Genomic DNA, 18,524 nt, shown 5'->3' with positions numbered 1-18,524 from the left:
TCGTTGGTACGGGTTAGGCTAGTTTTTGTTAGGTTAGAATCGTCTTTGACGTTTAAATTAACCGCTGTGAAGTCACCCAAAATATAGAGATTAAGTTCTCGGAATCGCGTTGATACGGCATTTGAGCGTGAAATCTATTATAATTATTTCATTACAGATTAATTGGATTTGATGATAGTTGCATAAAGATGCCACCGAAGCAATTAAAGGTTGTATTTTAAGAATATATAGTTATTTTCTTTATTTATCAAGGTTTTTTTATAAGGGAAATTAAGTTGTTTAAAGAAGAATAAATGTGGTGTTTTATAAAACATAAAAGTATAGACTATATAAAAATGTATTTTTTTAGAAAATATATATTATATACTAATATATATTTTGTAATTTTCATTTTTACTTAATATATAAAATATGTGCAACAATCTTTTATATTATTCAGACTTTATTGTAAAATATTAATTCTCTGATATTGATTTTTATTTAAGTAATTTTACAAAGCAATATATAAATATGTAAATTTATATATTTTATGCTTTTTTTAGGAAAGTTTAATTTTTCTTGTGAATATTGGTGTGGTCCGTTATGGTACACAAAGTAATTCAAGCTTGCTAGATAAAGCAAAGTTAATTCTTAAACATGTTATTCAAAAGAAGGTATATTTTTATTGTAACTATTAATTGTTAAATCGTTGAATTTCTTAACTAATAATTGTTAAATCTAACTATTAATTGTTAAATCGTTGAATTTCTTAACATTTACATTTCTGTTATTTTCTCACAAAAAAGTAATTTCTGCCTCTAGATATTTCTGCGCCCAAAAGATGAAGTAGGTGTAATATTGATGGGTTCAGAGTCAAGTACAAGTGACAGTATTACAGGATTGGATAATATACAGGAATTATGCAGTATACAAATTGGGAACTGGGATTTGATAGAAAGCATTGATAGATTAGAAACTACAAATCAGAGCTCTTCTTGGATGGAAGCAATTTATGCTGCAGTTGAATATATAAAACATGAATGTGTGTAAGTACAATCAAATAAAATATAAAATATTTTCTTAAATATATTATCACATGCTTTTATTATATATTATCACATGTTTTTATTCCAGAGATGCATCTGAGAGAAAAATAATGCTGTTATCTGATTTTAATGAGGATGAGGATATTGTGAGCCAATTTCAAGTTGATGACATTGCAAAGATATTAAGTTCAGAAAATATTTTTCTCATAGCAATGTATGTTATGTTGATATTCTTGGTTTTGTTGTTGATAATCGTTATAAAATGGTATTAATTAGGAATTGAAACAAAAATTACATATGTTTGTAGTGGAGAGAGATCATTGGACGACATAGATGAAGATTCTTACACAGCCAGTGAAGCATTGCTTAAAGATGTTCTAAGAGAGGTAATTCTCAGGACATGTGTATTTGCTAGATATCGTGTATACTTAATTTATTATTTTCATATATTTTAATATATTATTTAATATATTTTAATATATTCTTGTTATTTACAACAATATATACGCACAATCATAACAAATATATAATATTTTATTTAGATTAATGGCCAGTATCGTACTTTTGAGCACGCTATGTCAGAAGTACGTTTCTATAGACGACCATCAACTAGACCATCGCCATGGCGTTGTAACATGGAATTAGGCGACTTTCATATACCGATTGCTGGAATTTCTAAAGTAAAGACAGCTTCTTAATCTAATAAATAAATTAATTGATTACATATCTCCGTATATATTGTTACACGTCGTTTACCTCATCAGACGCCGAAAGAGTCGGAATTACCAAAAATGCAACTGGTAGCGAAAACAACTACACCTGATATGGAAGAGCAGCAAGTACTAGTAAAAAACATTGCGCAGTGGACCGACAAAGATAGGACTATTCACACGAAAGAAGATATAATCCGTGGCTACCTGTATGGTGGCAAGGCTGTTCCCGTTTCAGGTAATTTGTATTTGAGTTCTTAGCGTCTTGCCATATATAATTTAGATTCAGACGATTGAATATGTTGTGCTGATCGCAGATGATTGTCAGAAGGCCATGACTCCGAAAGTTAATGAAAAATGTTATAAAATACACGGCTTTACCGCAAGAGAAAATGTACCTATGGAATACTGGTTGTCAGATGGCACATACGTCATTGTACCTGCTGACGAGGTACGATAACGAAGTTATCTTCATCATTCGGTTAAAGCAGGATTAAGCGTTTACGCATAAATTATGATACTCTAAATCCATGTGTGGACAAATATTAATTATATATGTTTACCACACATAATGATATCCATCATGTTTTTACAAATTACAATGATTGGGCAGGAAAAGTTCTAAATACAAATAATCATTTCTTAAATGGCAATAAAATAGAATAATACAAATTTCGGAAACGTTTTCTTTCGTAAAAAATCGAGGTTCACTTTCATAAAAAAAGTCATACTCATTTTTTTAAATGAAACCGTATATTTTTATTCGTGGTAAAGAGGATCAAAACAAATATGCTATGTAAAAAATATGCTAATAGATAGGACATAAAATTCTATTACAAAGAGCAAAACACTTTGTGTTGCAGAAAATGAATTATATTTCATACATGACTTAAGTACCTAACATTATTGATTACATTGATGATGTTCTAAATATTATCTTCTGTGTCTATATTTTTATTGTTAAATGTTAGTAAAAATAATATTATGAAAATTACTATTGAATTTTTATAATACTACGGATAAAAAAGATATGTTTCCATTAAAAAAATAAGTAAAAGTAATCTTGATTTTTTAATGAAAAAGACTGTGAAAGTAACTTTGATTTTCTAACGAAAAAGACTGTTTTCAAAATTTTTATTATTATATCTTATTGCAAAATTAATTAATTACATCTAGAACTTTTTCCTGCCCAATCATTGTAATGAGTAAAAAATAATAGATACCATTACGATTAACAGCTTATATGTATGAGATATTATGTATGTAGATATTCAATAATCTATAAATATCGTTTAAAAAACGTATAATTTATTAACAAATTAATTTAACAAAAATTTACATTTTAAGTTAATCTTTAGAATTCTGATAAATTTATAAATGTTGCCTCATAAACAAAGTTAAACTTCACAGAGTTCTCTAGTTAGATTATTACTTTCAGAGTTAAATTTACCAATTTGTCATATAATGAAATGAAAATCTTATGCAGTTTGTTATCTTGCTGCTATTTTTAATGTTGTATTGATAATTAATATTTTTGGAACAGATAGAGTAACTGCTTTATAATTCAAATACTTTTTTTCGTATATATTTTAATATAATTTGCAATATTCTACATAGTTTGTCTACATAAGAAGTGCATTGATGACATAAATAATAGTTAAACAGTCCGTGTAGACGTAATCTTGAAATCTACAGTACAACTCTGACTTAAAATAAAGTTTAATGACGTAAAATGAAAATCAATAAAAATCTTCGCAGTCGGTGAGCGCACCATTTTATAGCTTGGTGCAAGCCATGGTTGAGAAGAACGTAGTTGCTATAGTGGAGAAAGTCTATAGGAAGAACACGGAAGCTAACATGGTAGCGTTATTTCCGAGTGTCGATGATCCAAATGAGCCTTGGGTAAGGATCAAATGAGCCTTGGGGAAGGGCAATCTGTTCATTATTTCTGCTGCGGTTGTTATTATTTGAATAGTGTTATAGACGATATTTTTTTACATAGTGTCTTATTGAAATTGGTTTACCATTCGAGCGGGATTATGGAGCGATAGCGCAGCGTCCGTTAAAATTCATGATGAAGCAATTGTCGGAGGAACAGAGCGACGCCATAGACGACTTATTGACGTCTCTAGAATTGCCTGAAGGGTAAAAATAGTTAGTGCCAATAAATTACAAGGTAACAAAATAATGATATCGTTCATTGATTTCTTCAAGCAGCGCCGACGAAGACTCGATTGCCGACGGTGAGAAATATTTGCCAGAATGTATGGCGGATCCTGGTGCGCAACATATGTGGGATATATTGGCAGCTCGCGCTCTGCATCCGGATCAGCCGTTGCCGCCCATCACTGAGGATGTGAAGAATTTGTTGGAGCAACCCGAGTCTGTGAAAGAAAAATGCAAATTAACGGCTGATAGAATCAAAGATTTGTTCATGTTGAAGAAAATACCTTCAAAAACCAAGAGGTGAGAGTTTGTAGATAAAATTGATACTTTTTGACACTAGACTCGATGTAAATGTGTAATAAACGAGCATTTCGAGCACGTTCAGGCGTCAAAAATTGAAAGAGGAGGATGATGCGTTAATTAACAAAGAGGACATGCACGAAGACAACGCGGCGCAGTCAAGCAAAGAACAAGCAGGAGAGACTAGAAAAGATAATAACGGCAAATCGAAAGATATACCTGACGACGATGATGATGATATCTGCGATTTTGATTTTGATGAGATTGTAAGTACGCAAATTTCGAAATCTTATTTGATTGTCTCTTCAAGCGTATATACAGTAGATTTTTGTAAAAATACAAATATTACATTACAGGGTGATTACATTTAAGAAGCTGCTGGCAGCGATTATACTATAATTGGGCAATTTATACTAAAATCAAATCATATTGGAAAAAATAGTTTGAACTTATCTATCTGTAGTTATTGCATTATAGTTTTGTATTCTTTGGATCATATGAGAAACGTTCAGTGATATATTTTCTACGTATGAAGTAATTGAAACGATGTATATATATATATATATGTATTGCGTCACGCGCAAATGGAACAGGTTTTAGCAACTTGTATTATTCAAGATAGAAAACAGACAAAAGTTAAAGGTGTAAAATAAATACTACGAGGTATTTGAAATTTCGCAGCGTTGAAGACTTAATAAAACGAATTGGATTAAAAAAAACAAAAATTTGGTTTAAATACAAATAGCTTATAATACTGTAGTGGAAAGCATAAAGTAATGGTCTACAAAATGTTTATTATGTGACTGAAATATTTGAACGTTTCCTTTGATATTTGAAAGCATATTTGAACGTCTTTTTTGAAAGCATATTATTATCAAGAAATTGCAACTATTTCGTATTTATTTTTTGGACAAATTACCCTAATTAAAAAACGCAGCGGTCTCCCACGCAAAGTTTGTGTATACCACACACACACACACACACACACGCACGCACGCACGCACGCACGCACGCACGCACACATATATATATATATATATATATATGTATGTATATAGCATATATTTTCACGAAAAACGCTATTGCATATTTCTTACAGAAATGAGGTATTTTTATACACAGAATATTTTCAGAAGAATTATTATTTATGTAAAATAAATATATAATTTTCAGAAAAAAAGTGCATTTGCACTTTTCAGTCATCCATCCTTGTACTTACGACAAAAACTAATCCGTAGAGAAGTAAACTTTGTATAACTATTGTTATACAATTGTGTATTACTGCTATACTAATGTGTAGAAAATCTACTGCTGTTTACATAATTATACAACATAATTATACGTATACATAATTATATAAACTCGCAGCATGTGTATGTATGTAATGTAATATGTACAATGATTTTTTGAAGAATATTTTTTAAAGAAAAACAGTTTTTGTTCTTTTTGAACTTCCATATGCTAAGAGTAGTGATGACAATATAACTGACTGGATAAGGGAAAGCCAAGGTTGCCTGCCCACATAACGCCTACCTTCCAGTTCTCCGCTTACCGAAAATTCGTTGACACCTGAATATTACTGTACAATATTACTGAACTTGATTAAATAGAGAATGGTTGAAGAATACTGAGTGAAAACGATATTTTGCACGTTGGAAAAATGAGGATTTCGAAGTAAGTAAGCGTCTTATCAATGAATATTTGATCCAAATCCGGTTGCATTTTTCGATTTTTATAAACAACTTTGCTATCTATTAACATTATAATATTTATGTATAGAGAATCGCAATTTTTACTTAGAAGAAATGTCTCATGCGTGCAACATGTTTTCAAGTTATCTTCCCCAATGTATACACTACTTTCCTTCAGTTAGCTCTTCAATTATTTCATCGACTCGATCCGTGAGGATGACGCGCAGCGATTTATCCTGCTTCTATAAAAGGAAAGAACTTCGGCGCGGTGTCGATCGTCCATGAAACGTACGGATTCCTCAATAGTGAACTCTTATACTTGAAGCATCCTGTATTCAGTGGCAGATCAAGACACTCCGAGGCCCCGGAACGCGAAAAGCCTAAGCCGGAAACGGTATTATTATTCGCATTTTTATCATATATATTTTTACATTTTAGAGAAATTTTACATTAAATTTTATATTAATTTTACATTATTTTTTTCACTTCTCAAATTGCAAATTCAATTGCACGATACTTTGAATCTCGTGCTTCATTGTGACGAAAAATATTTTATTCTTTATACTTAGTGCCTATTTTAGAGGATTTTTCTAAAAATAAGAATATCAATTTTTCAGTGTATGATAAAGTCTTTTATGAAATGTTATTCGCGTCCTTATTTTACAGATCTGTATTTTAGAGAAATTTTAGATTGGTTCCCATTTCAAATAACAAATTTAATCGCGCGATATTTAAAATCTTCTACACGGATGCTCAATTATGACGAGTTCTTCATGATTCTTTACACTGAAAAATTGATATTATTCATAGAAAAGTCCTTTAAAATAGGCACTAAGTGTAAAATATTTTAAACATTCCTCTTGTTTTGACAGGAATAAATCTTATGTTTAGAATATTTTACTTGCTGCCTATTTTAGAAAATTTTTTACAGAAACAAGAATATCATTTTTCAATGCACGAAGTCTTTCATGGAACGATGTCATTATCCACGTCTTTATTTTATAGATCTATATTTTGGAGAAATTTTACATTGGTTTTCAAGTGACAAATTTAATCGCGCGACATTTCGAATCTCCTGTACAAATGCTCAATTATGACGAATTCTTCATAATTCTCCATAAAGTTCTTCATGAAACGGTATCATTGTCCGCATCCTTATTTTACATATTTTGGAAAAATTTTACATTGATTTTCACTTCAAATGACAAATTTAATCGTGCGACATTTCGAATCTCCTGTATAAATGCTCAATTATGACGAGTTCTTCATGATTCTCCACGAAGTTCTTCATGAAACGATACCATTATTTGTGTCCCTATTATTTTGGAAAAATTTTACATTGATTTTCACTTCAAATGACAAATTTAATCGCGCGACATTTCGAATCTCCTGTATAAATGCTCAATTATGACGAGTTCTTCATAATTCTTCATGAAGTTCTTCATGAAACGATATCATTGTTTGTGTCATTATTTTGGAAAAATTTTACATTGATTTTCACTTCAAATGACAAATTTAATCGCGCGACATTTCGAATCTCCTGTATAAATGCTCAATTATGACGAGTTCTTCATAATTCTCTACGAAGTTCTTCATGAAACGATATCATTGTTTGTGTGCTTATTATTTTGGAAAAATTTTACATTGATTTTCACTTCAAATGACAAATTTAATCGCGCGACATTTCGAATCTCCTGTATAAATGCTCAATTATGACGAGTTCTTCATAATTCTCTACGAAGTTCTTCATGAAACGATATCATTGTTTGTGTGCTTATTATTTTGGAAAAATTTTACATTGATTTTCACTTCAAATGACAAATTTAATCGCGCGACATTTCGAATCTCCTGTATAAATGCTCAATTATGACGAGTTCTTCATAATTCTTCATGAAGTTCTTCATGAAACGATATCATTGTTTGTGTCATTATTTTGGAAAAATTTTACATTGATTTTCACTTCAAATGACAAATTTAATCGCGCGACATTTCGAATCTCCTGTATAAATGCTCAATTATGACGAGTTCTTCATAATTCTCTACGAAGTTCTTCATGAAACGATATCATTGTTTGTGTGCTTATTATTTTGGAAAAATTTTACATTGATTTTCACTTCAAATGACAAATTTAATCGCGCGACATTTCGAATCTCCTGTATAAATGCTCAATTATGACGAGTTCTTCATAATTCTTCATGAAGTTTTTCATGAAACGATATCATTGTTTGTGTCATTATTTTGGAAAAATTTTACATTGATTTTCACTTCAAATGACAAATTTAATCGTGCGACATTTCGAATCTCCTGTATAAATGCTCAATTATGACGAGTTCTTCATGATTCTCCACGAAGTTCTTCATGAAACGATACCATTATTTGTGTTCTTATTATTTTGGAAAAATTTTACATTGATTTTCACTTCAAATGACAAATTTAATCGTGCGACATTTCGAATCTCCTGTATAAATGCTCAATTATGACGAGTTCTTCATGATTCTCCACGAAGTTCTTCATGAAACGATACCATTATTTGTGTCCTTATTATTTTGGAAAAATTTTACATTGATTTTCACTTCAAATGACAAATTTAATCGTGCGACATTTCGAATCTCCTGTATAAATGCTCAATTATGACGAGTTCTTCATGATTCTCCACGAAGTTCTTCATGAAACGATACCATTATTTGTGTCCTTATTATTTTGGAAAAATTTTACATTGATTTTCACTTCAAATGACAAATTTAATCGTGCGACATTTCGAATCTCCTGTATAAATGCTCAATTATGACGAGTTCTTCATGATTCTCCACGAAGTTCTTCATGAAACGATACCATTATTTGTGTCCCTATTATTTTGGAAAAATTTTACATTGATTTTCACTTCAAATGACAAATTTAATCGCGCGACATTTCGAATCTCCTGTATAAACGCTCAATTATGCCGAGTTCTTCATAATTCTCCACGAAGTTCTTCATGAAACGATACCATTATTTGTGTCCCTATTATTTTGGAAAAATTTTACATTGATTTTCACTTCAAATTTAATCGCGCGACATTTCGAATCTCCTGTATAAACGCTCAATTATGCCGAGTTCTTCATAATTCTCCACGAAGTTCTTCATGAAACGATATCATTGTTTGTGTCCTTATTATTTTGGAAAAACTACATTGATTTTCACTTCAAATGACATTTAATCGCGCGACATTTCAAATCTCCTACGCAGATGCTTCATTACGACGAGTTCTTCACGATTGTTTCTCATTTCCAGTATGCAGTCTTTCGTGCCCGAGGTTTAGACAGAACGGCCGCTTCCACTACTGCCTGTCCCATCTAACGGACGGTGCTCGCGGGGAGGACGCGGCGCGGCTGCCTCAGTCGACGAGGAGACGCCGTGTCGAGAAGATCAACAGGTGCGAACGCCCGTCGCCCGAGCAGCATGGGTAAGTCGGACTTGTGGCCGACGCTGACTCACCTGGCCCGTTTTTGACAGTTACGCGATCCCCATTACGCACAGAGGCGGATAATACCGGATAACAGGATCGGACTCCGCACTCTGTGCGCGGCCGCGACCTCGACGCGCCGGAATCCTATCTGGCCGCCCGCGGCCACCGACCGCGGACGACGATTCTGGGCCCTTATTCTGGACGCGCATTTGGCGTTGAGCGTGTCCGCTCGATTCGGCGCTTCGTTTTCGTCATCAAACAACCTGCATAATGTTATTGTAACCTTACAAACTCAGAAGAGCATATTTAGCGCTCGTTATGTGTCCAGGATACGGGCCCTTCCGCGGCACGCGCACTCGTGCGTGTGCAATTTCCCTTGCGCGTCTCGTCGCGATCGAGCGACCTCGACAATTCGTTTTCCGGTGACGCTGGAGCGTCCCGAAGGCGCGCGCGGAATGTCGAGGGATCTCCTGGCGCCCCGCTGCTGAATGCTGTCGGATATTTTCTTTTCGCCTAGCTGCCCTTTGACCTTTGCTGCCTTCGTCGAGTACGGGATTTGTGGCGCATCCCCGGGCGCGAATAATTTATCTATGGATGCTGCGCGAAATGTCACGGATAAGTATCTCACGGTGGAAATGTCACGTTCGAACGCATCCAAAGTGTGGACGTTATGCAACCGTGTGTTCGAGCTATTAGCGGCATGATATTTCTCCCCTCGCTCTCGTCGGGGAGATTTATCGCGACAACCTGTGATCTTTTCATCGGGAAAGGGAGAATCGAGAGCGGGGAAAACGTTCGTCGCGTGCGACGCGAATTCGCTTCAATGCGTTGTCCGCGACGGACCAGCAGGCGCGTATTATATGCATGACATTGCGTAAACGACGGGGAAAGTCTCGTGGGCTGTGGTGATACATAAAAATCGACGCTGCGAATTAATTTCGGGTCAGCATGAAATGAGAGAAATTCTCGTAACGCTTCGCGGCCGACGAGTGGCCGCTGGCCGTGAAAAAAATATACGTGCGATATACGTGTGTGATACATGCTCGACGGTGAACACTGACCTAGAAAAGCGTTTAAACTGATGCGCATGTTAATCGACTCGCGGCAATGAAGATAAAAGAAATGGAGGAAGAGGGAAGCGAAAGAGAGAGAAAAAGAAAAAGGAAGAGTGTGCACGTTTTTATCGACAGACGCAATTACAATTACGGCTTACGACGTAATTATCTAAAATCCAGATCACGGTGTCGCTTGATTAACGGGTGTCTAAAGGTTTTTTTCTTCTTTCTTTTCTTTTTTTGTGCGATCGCAAACACGAGGAATCAGTAAATGGATAAGTTATGAGAATCGAACGCTGAAAGGAGAGTTTTAGTTGCTGATTTAATTGCTTCATTCGTATTCAAAGCGCCCATACAAACATAATAATTAAATAACGGAAACTTATGAGAACTTGCTTGTTTCTCTGTATTTATTTCAATAATATTAATGATAATTTAGATGAGGACTCTTGTTGCACTTTCTAAATTTCTTTTACAATAATAAGTAAAATTCACGAGAAATTTTTCGTTTTTATATATTTATTTTAATATAATAATAATAATGATAATTTGAGGGGGGGATGAAGATTCTTGTTGCACTAAATTTTTTCGAATAAAATTCACAGTTTGCTCATTTCTCTGTATTTATTTTAAGATAATGATAATAATGATAATTTAAAGATAAGGATTCTCTTGTCGTACTCTCTAAATTTCTTCGAATAAAATTCGATTCGTGACTTTTTACTCATATGAAATTCTCATCTTCATGGAATTTTCTTCTTCATGGAATTCTGAATCGTAGATATTTTCATCCCAAATTGGAGAGTGATAAACTCTATTGTGCAGGAACAAATTCACTCTAATTAAGGATTTACTCGAAGCTGGAATTTTAAGCATTTCATCACTCTTGTAACTTCGAGTAGCAATATTTCCATCGTGAATTCTCACACTCGTGTCTTCAGTGCAATTTGACTCTGAAAAATTTAAAGGGTATGAAGATAAAAATTCATGCTTATGCTTATAAAGTTGTCATATACATTGTCTATATACACGTCGTTCTTGTCCTCGGCGTGTTTCTAACGAGAATTGCGAGATTCATTTACGCAAGTTCGTTCGCCGCCGGCTATATGTTCCGGATCCTTTCTCTATTTTTTCTTCCGTTCTTTACTTTTTTTTTCCCTTACACCGTTACGCGATTTACGCGATTTTTCCGCGCTGACTCATACTTTTCGCACTGTCTGTCTGTTTTGCAGGGAACATTTACGTCTGCAGCCTGCTCGTCGTACTCGCCGTAAGTGGCCGAACTTTCATTCCATTCGCGTACTCTTGGATGCACTTTTTCTCCTGCACTTCCTCATGCCGGCAACCGATCGTTTTCTCCGCATGCAATTTTCCAAGCGGAAAGTCGAAACGACAGCAGTGAGCCGAAATCGTGTACGAAACGTGAATTTCGCCGATCTGTCGAAATAAGAAACTGCTTGCGCAGTGTAAACTCAAGACAATCGATTTTTTCAATATAATTTTATATATATAGCGACGTAATTAAATTATAATTATATATTTTAAATATTTCATTATAATATATAACTTAATATATATTAACTTGATTTAATACTTATCATTTTTAATATAATATTCTAGATAGCACAAATTACTAAAAAAACTTCTCAAATATGTCTAAAAGAAATAGGACATCTTTTAATAGATTGAATTATCTTGAATTATAATGATTTTAATAATTATAATTTAAAATAATAATTTTATTAAATATGATTATATTTAAATTAAATATAATTGCAATTATAATTATCAAATATAATTACAATTATTAAATATAATTATATTTGTATTTGAATTAAATGTCATTGCAATTCTAGTTATCAAGTGTAAAAATTACAATTATTAAATATAATTGTAATTATAATTATCAAATATAATTATAAATGTAGTGGTGTATAATGTTGTCGCGGAAATTCTCAGGAAATCGAGGAAAACGATCGGACCTGCCAGACAGTGCAAATGTCCAAAATCGAGTCATAAGACGTCTTTAGGACGTCTTTAAGACATCTCTAAGACAATACCTTATAAACTTGTCTTAAAGATATCTTAAAGACGTCTTATGACCCGATTTTGGACGTTGTGCTGTCTGGGCTTCCTCTCGAAGGAATTCCTTTCCTTCAGTCACGTTTGCATTTGCATTAGACGCTTCTCGTCGCGGTGCAATGCGGCGACATTATGCGCAAGAGCATCGTCTTCGACAAGAACACCCCGGACGTGTTTTACTGTCCGCAACACAAGCCGATCGGTTTCGAGAAGATGCTAGTCAAGGCGAGGCCGTTGTCCAGGCTCTGTCAGTTCGAGGGTCGCCCGATACCTGAGGATTACAAGAGCGACTGTTACAACGACGTGGACGAGACCGAGTACGCCTGCAAGGAGAAGTATAGAATCATGGTGAGTGCGTTTCCGTTGGTTCCGTCTCCGAGTTCTGCTCGCTCGGCCGGAGCGAGTCACGCGCGGGAATAAGTCGCCAGAGTAAGTCGTGCAGTCGTGGAGTGATTTGCTTAAACAATGTTGCGAGCAATTTGTACGACGGACATTCAAAAGAAGCATTCTGTATCGCGTAAACGTCTCTGATTCTCGATGAAACCCGAACGCCACCGCTGAGATATCGCCGAGATGAAACGCTTGCGAAGCGAGAGTCAATGCCATTTTAGCTTGAAAGAAAACGGGAACGATGAAAGAAAGAAAAAGAATGCGCCCGCGACTCACGCCATCCTCATCATAACAGAGCGCTGCGTGTAACGGATTGGTGTCGGTTTTTTTTCTCGTTGCAGAAGCGATTCAGTAATCCGGACGGGGATGCAAAAGCCGTTGACAACGACTACGTCGAGAAGTAAAACGGGCACGGGAGGCTGCACGTCAATCCACGCACACGCAATACCATAAAATCCAAATAAAATCAATGCCACACCATACTAATGCTCGCTGAGCTGCATCGTCCAGGAGAGAGCTCGATACTCACACAATATAATACTTAGTATCGGCGGCGACGTAGATAACACTCGTAGTTATCGCCTGAGATCAATGCATTATCCATTTCTTCATGTATCATCATCGCAACAGATAATTCACTGTTATGTTAAATCGCTTAGCTGAACGCGTCATACCATCGATAATCTCGCCCAGGTAGCGCAAGACGTTCCACAATCATTCCTAACATGTCCGAGATGCCCTGAAATATGTCCCGGGACGTCCGGAGAGCGTCCAGGAAAGCCCTGGGATGTCTTGAGCTATCTGCCAAGTTGCTTCGTTAAATACTCAAAAGATGAAGAAATGGATAATAAAGGAAATTAATTAACAAACACATGCGAACACACGTACGAACACAGGATATTTGTAAGAGGATCAAACACATGTACTTCGTGAATGGAAGTCTGTTTTTCTCTCTTGGAATCTGCCGTAGGACACACAAGATCCGATAAGGAACGACAAAGGTGCTCCATATTTGAGCTTTGTTAAGGGGGACTTATTTTTATTTAACGTTATTAATAAAACTAACCGCAACGGAGCTGGGTAATTGATTAATTAACCATTTTGAGAACGGAGCTTCGGAAAGTATTGCCGCTTTCATGTACGCGAATCCAGCTAATACGTAGCTATGTCAGCCGCATCGTTAGCAATTCATCCGATCAATCATATTCGCATTTGCGTTTCCTGACGGTTACGCATGATTAGTTGCGTGATTTATGGCGGAGGAATCGAAAGTATCCGATTGACGAGGCGATGACATCAAAACAAAGAGTTATAAAAATGCCAATTGAATTTCTCTCAAATTAACATTAATCTAAAATTAATTGATCTGAACAAATTTGTTTCAATTTAACCAATCGACGAGTGATCTGAGCGAAATCAAGTGGAAAATGTTTCATTGACGATCGACTTCAACGAATTTGATTGAAGATCGGTCAATTGACGATTGATATAACTGAATAATGAGTGCTCTTCTCAACGCGGGTCCTACTTTTCCAAGTAGCACAAAATATTCTGATGAATAAATATATTCTTATAAAATACAAATGTTCTTCGAAAGTATTCGAATGGAATGTTCTATGAATATACATACAATACTTTATATAAAGAGATTTGTATATTTATAATAGAAAATAATGTACTTGGAATATTCGTAAAGTTTATTTACTGCGCATGCGCAATGCATACATGCAACAAAAGGGAATCAAAGATCGTTTAATCGAAATATTGATTATTTGATTTAGCAAATTTAATTAAAGACCGTTTAATTTACGATGGAACTTAGCAAATTGAGTGTCAAATTAAATTGATGATTGATACGAGCAAATTCAATCGATTCAATCGAAGAGCATTGAATTACTCAAGATTGTAATTGCTTTTGTGCGTGATATTCGCACCCGGAACATCGTCACATCGCGAAGGGTGCTGATAATTGAGAAGCGCTGTTCCAGATAGCACAGGAATATTTTATATGAACGTTTTATGAATATATTTACTATTCGTATATTTTATGAATGTGCTATAAACATTATATGTTTATAATATGTTCATAGTATGTTCATAGTATATAGTATATTCACAACTATAAATGCGCATAGGAGGTTTACACTCCCCAAATCTCCTAAAAACATCCAAAGAACGTCCATAGGATATCCATAGAATATCGGGTGATGTCTGGGCAAAATGTAGGTTAATCGTTGAATTTTAAAATGATAAAGGAATAATTTAAATATTTTTATTTCGTAGATACATATCATTGCTGAGCTATAATAAATATTACTATTTGGGACATTAGGAAAACTTTACAGTTACACGAATGCATTGCGCACATGCGCAGTAAATAAATCTTATGAATGTTCTGAGTACATTCTTTTCTATTATAAATATAAGAATCTCTTTGCCCATATATAAAATATTGCACGTATATTCATAGATTCATTCGATTCGAATATTTTGGAATATATCAAGGATATTTGTATCATAAGGATATTCATGTGTCATACGAATATTCATGTGTCATAAGAATATTCATGTCATAAGAATATTCATGTGTCATAAGAATATTCATAGAATATTTTGTGCTACTTGAAAAAGTAGAACTCGCGTTGAGGAAAGCTGCGTTTCAAAACTCTACTCGACGAGTAGAGTAACGTTCAATTAACCAATCATGATAAAGAAATCTTAGTTATCTTTGTTTTAATTAGTCAATTAAATACTGTTCTACCCGTCGAGTAGAGTTTTGGAACACAGCCCTGATCATATCAATCGTAAAAACATCGAACAAATTTTCGAAACAATTTTCGAAATCGAAACAATTTTCGATTGAATTTTCGATTGAGTTTGCTCATATCAATCGTCGATTGAACGGTCTTGAATGAAATTTGCTAAGTTCAATTATCGATTGAATGATCTTTAATTCCTCTCATTTATATCAATCGTCAATTGAATGGTCTTTAATTGGATTCGTTGAAATCAGTCGTCAGTCGAACGGTCTTCGATAGAATTTGTTGAAATTAATGGCGAATTGAACGGTCTCTAAATGAATAGGCTCATATTAATCGTCAGTTAAACACGATAATTAATTAAAAAGGTAATTAATTACTCGCAACCCTGTATCAAAGCAATCAGGTATAACAATGAAGCAGCCAGAAAACTTTGTTCGTGAACAATTGGAGCTTAGTATTTTGTCCAACGATGCGAGATATCGCGAACAAGTCTCTCCAATCTATCGTCGTATATGTAAACAAATTCTGGTTCTTCTATGTCGCAACGTATACAAACAGTATATATGTACACACACACATACACACAAATAAACAACCTTTGCAGAATAAATAGATATTATTCGTTATATGATCTCTCACCATTGATTTTCGTCAAGATATCGAGAAAAGATGCGTCGAGACTGGGAGGAAGCACGTGGCGGTACGTACGCAGTTTCTTCGTTAGCATTAAGTATCGCGGATAAGAGGAAACAATTGCGAATCTCGCGGGAGGAAGGTGTTAATTACGTGCAGATCAATTATCTCCGCTGATGTTCACGGCGATGATTACCATCGTCATCATTATTATCTGACGTCGGCCTTTGTTTTAGATGAGACTTCACCCGCCAGGAAGTGACACGCCTTATAACGGGACACGCCTGTCCAAGTTCTTGGCCTTCGACAAAGACTTACTGTACGCGCGGAAGAATCAAGTATAAGGAGAGCGGCTGCATCCAAGGACGCAACGGAGATGCCTGTGTGTCGATGCAGTCGCAAGTGTTCGCACGCTTGAGTCTCAATACGTTCGAAACAAGTGTCGCTTGGACAGTTCCTGTAATCCGATTAACACTTCGCCGATAGAACGTGTGTAATGCTACATTTTATGCGGAGCACAAAGCTACTAATGAAACGCGTTGTTCCTTTTCCAGAAAAACAACTGTTATATATTGCCCAGGTAGCAGGGATTTGTAAAAGACGTAGGCTTGTAATAGCAGGCTTATTAATAGTCATTATTTGAACTTATCTCACTTGAGATGTGCAGATCTTAATTTAAATTTACATTGGCAATGATTACTTCAAGCTTGTTTCAAGTGAGATATTCAAATTTGAATTTAGATCTTATTAATAGTTATTATTTGATATTCTTTTCAAGTGAGATGATTCTTTTCATACTCAGATTTGAATTCAAAATTAGGTGAGAATTTTTCAGTTTAATCGCAATTAAGAAGAAAATATATACTCGTATTACTTCGTATCGTTTAAAGAATAAAAAAGAATGTAAATGTCAAAAGAACAAAAAAATATATAAATGTCACATACAGATATAAATGTAATTCAACTGAGAAATTTTGGTTTAACTCTAAGTAAAAATCTGAGTATCTCACATGAGACAAGTTTCTGGTGATAACTATTAATATAAGCTTCAGATACGTTTCAGTTAGATATATGATTTGACTAAAAATTTCAGATTTAATTCTGAATTGAAATCTACCTAAATATCTACAATATATCCTAGAATATATCTAAACTCCGAGAGAGTGCCCCAAAACCTTCTGGGCATACATAAGATGACCACAGGTCGTCTTGTGTTATTTGAGTGAGTATATCATGTGAGACAAGTTTCAAGTAATAACTCATAATACGAGCTTTTGAGTTAAATCTGAATTTTTCAGTCGAATTGCATGATATACGTGACATTATATTTGCAATCGCAGTCTCACTGAAAAATTCTTCTAATTTTAGCATCTAATTTAATGTTGATTATTTCACTTGAGACATAAGTTTCATGTAATCATTATTAATAGTCTTAACGATATCTTAAAGACGTCTAAGGGCCGACTTTTCAATGACAATTTAAACTTAGATTTCAATTTAAACTCTGTTTGAACAAAACAAACGCATTGTTAAAATAGAGTTTAAATTTGAATCCAAGTTTAAACTGCTATTGAAAAATCGGCCCTAAAAGACATTCTACTTTTTCAGATGTCTTTCAGGCGTTTTTAAGAAGTCTTCTAGAAGATTCTGCTGCATCTGGATGATTATATTATTTATGTTAATATGTAAAATAATATATAAAATATGTATATTTGTTAATATATATACTCGAGAGCGAAACGCTTTTTTTTCCAATAAAGTTGCAGCACTTTGAGTTGTCAGAATTGTTAGCAATTGCGGAGCGCCGCAACTTTATTGGAGAAAAAGTGCTCGAACCGTTTCGCTCTCGAGAGCACCTTTCTAGAATGATTTTTTTCGAAGTTTTATTTGGATTTGCCCGCTGCAGAGCAAAGTGTCAGCCCTCGTCGGCGAAGTGTTGATACATAATAGAAAGAGAGAGTCAATTTTTATATGGTCGATCGCGCGGGCCGGTCCCATAATGATCGCTTTTATTTATTTTTACCGCTTATTCCCGCGATGCTTGCCTCAAAACACTTTAACGTTCCTAACGTTCGGTTTAACGCAAGTAAACGAACGTGATCCCCGTCGTGCAATGCGAGATTTTATTTGTGTAACATACGTTGAGTGTGTCTCCTTCTTGTTTGTTTGAAACTTGTACATTTATACAGATATGTAGGCGAAGAGAGTAATATATTCGTGATGAAACATATATTCCTCGTATATACTTCGTAAATAATGTATGTT

General features: G+C 34.6%; 1 protein-coding gene and 1 pseudogene across 1 annotated transcript; both read left to right on the top strand.

Moving 5' to 3' along the window:
- Positions 1-29: 29 nt before the first annotated feature.
- LOC116846131 (X-ray repair cross-complementing protein 5) lies at positions 30-9,320 on the top strand. Its single transcript, XM_032819610.1, has 15 exons — positions 30-209; positions 543-653; positions 802-1,025; positions 1,114-1,239; positions 1,333-1,411; positions 1,568-1,705; positions 1,790-1,973; positions 2,053-2,186; positions 3,494-3,637; positions 3,738-3,880; positions 3,953-4,201; positions 4,287-4,467; positions 4,558-5,875; positions 6,071-6,286; positions 9,163-9,320. Exons 1-13 carry the CDS (start codon positions 189-191, stop codon positions 4,570-4,572), a joined length of 1,749 nt encoding a protein of 582 aa, XP_032675501.1. The 5' UTR covers positions 30-188; the 3' UTR covers positions 4,573-5,875; positions 6,071-6,286; positions 9,163-9,320.
- On the top strand, positions 9,014-18,489 carry LOC116846103 (annotated as a pseudogene).
- Positions 18,490-18,524: the final 35 nt, after the last annotated feature.

Source organism: Odontomachus brunneus, unplaced genomic scaffold, assembly GCF_010583005.1.
Source record: "Odontomachus brunneus isolate Ranch 3 - 2012 unplaced genomic scaffold, Obru_v1 Obru_scaffold_060, whole genome shotgun sequence".
Classification (NCBI taxonomy): Eukaryota; Metazoa; Arthropoda; class Insecta; order Hymenoptera; family Formicidae; genus Odontomachus; species Odontomachus brunneus.
Note: the sequence above shows the minus strand (reverse complement) of the source record. Positions and strands in the feature narration are given on the sequence as shown.

Excerpts from the sequence above, each read along its gene's own strand:
- LOC116846131 (XM_032819610.1), top strand. The coding sequence starts at position 189 with ATGCCACCGAAGCAATTAAAG. Across the intron at positions 1,240-1,332 it reads AATATTTTTCTCATAGCAAT|TGGAGAGAGATCATTGGACG; the intron begins GTATGTTATGTT and ends ATATGTTTGTAG. Across the intron at positions 3,638-3,737 it reads ATGATCCAAATGAGCCTTGG|TGTCTTATTGAAATTGGTTT; the intron begins GTAAGGATCAAA and ends TTTTTTACATAG.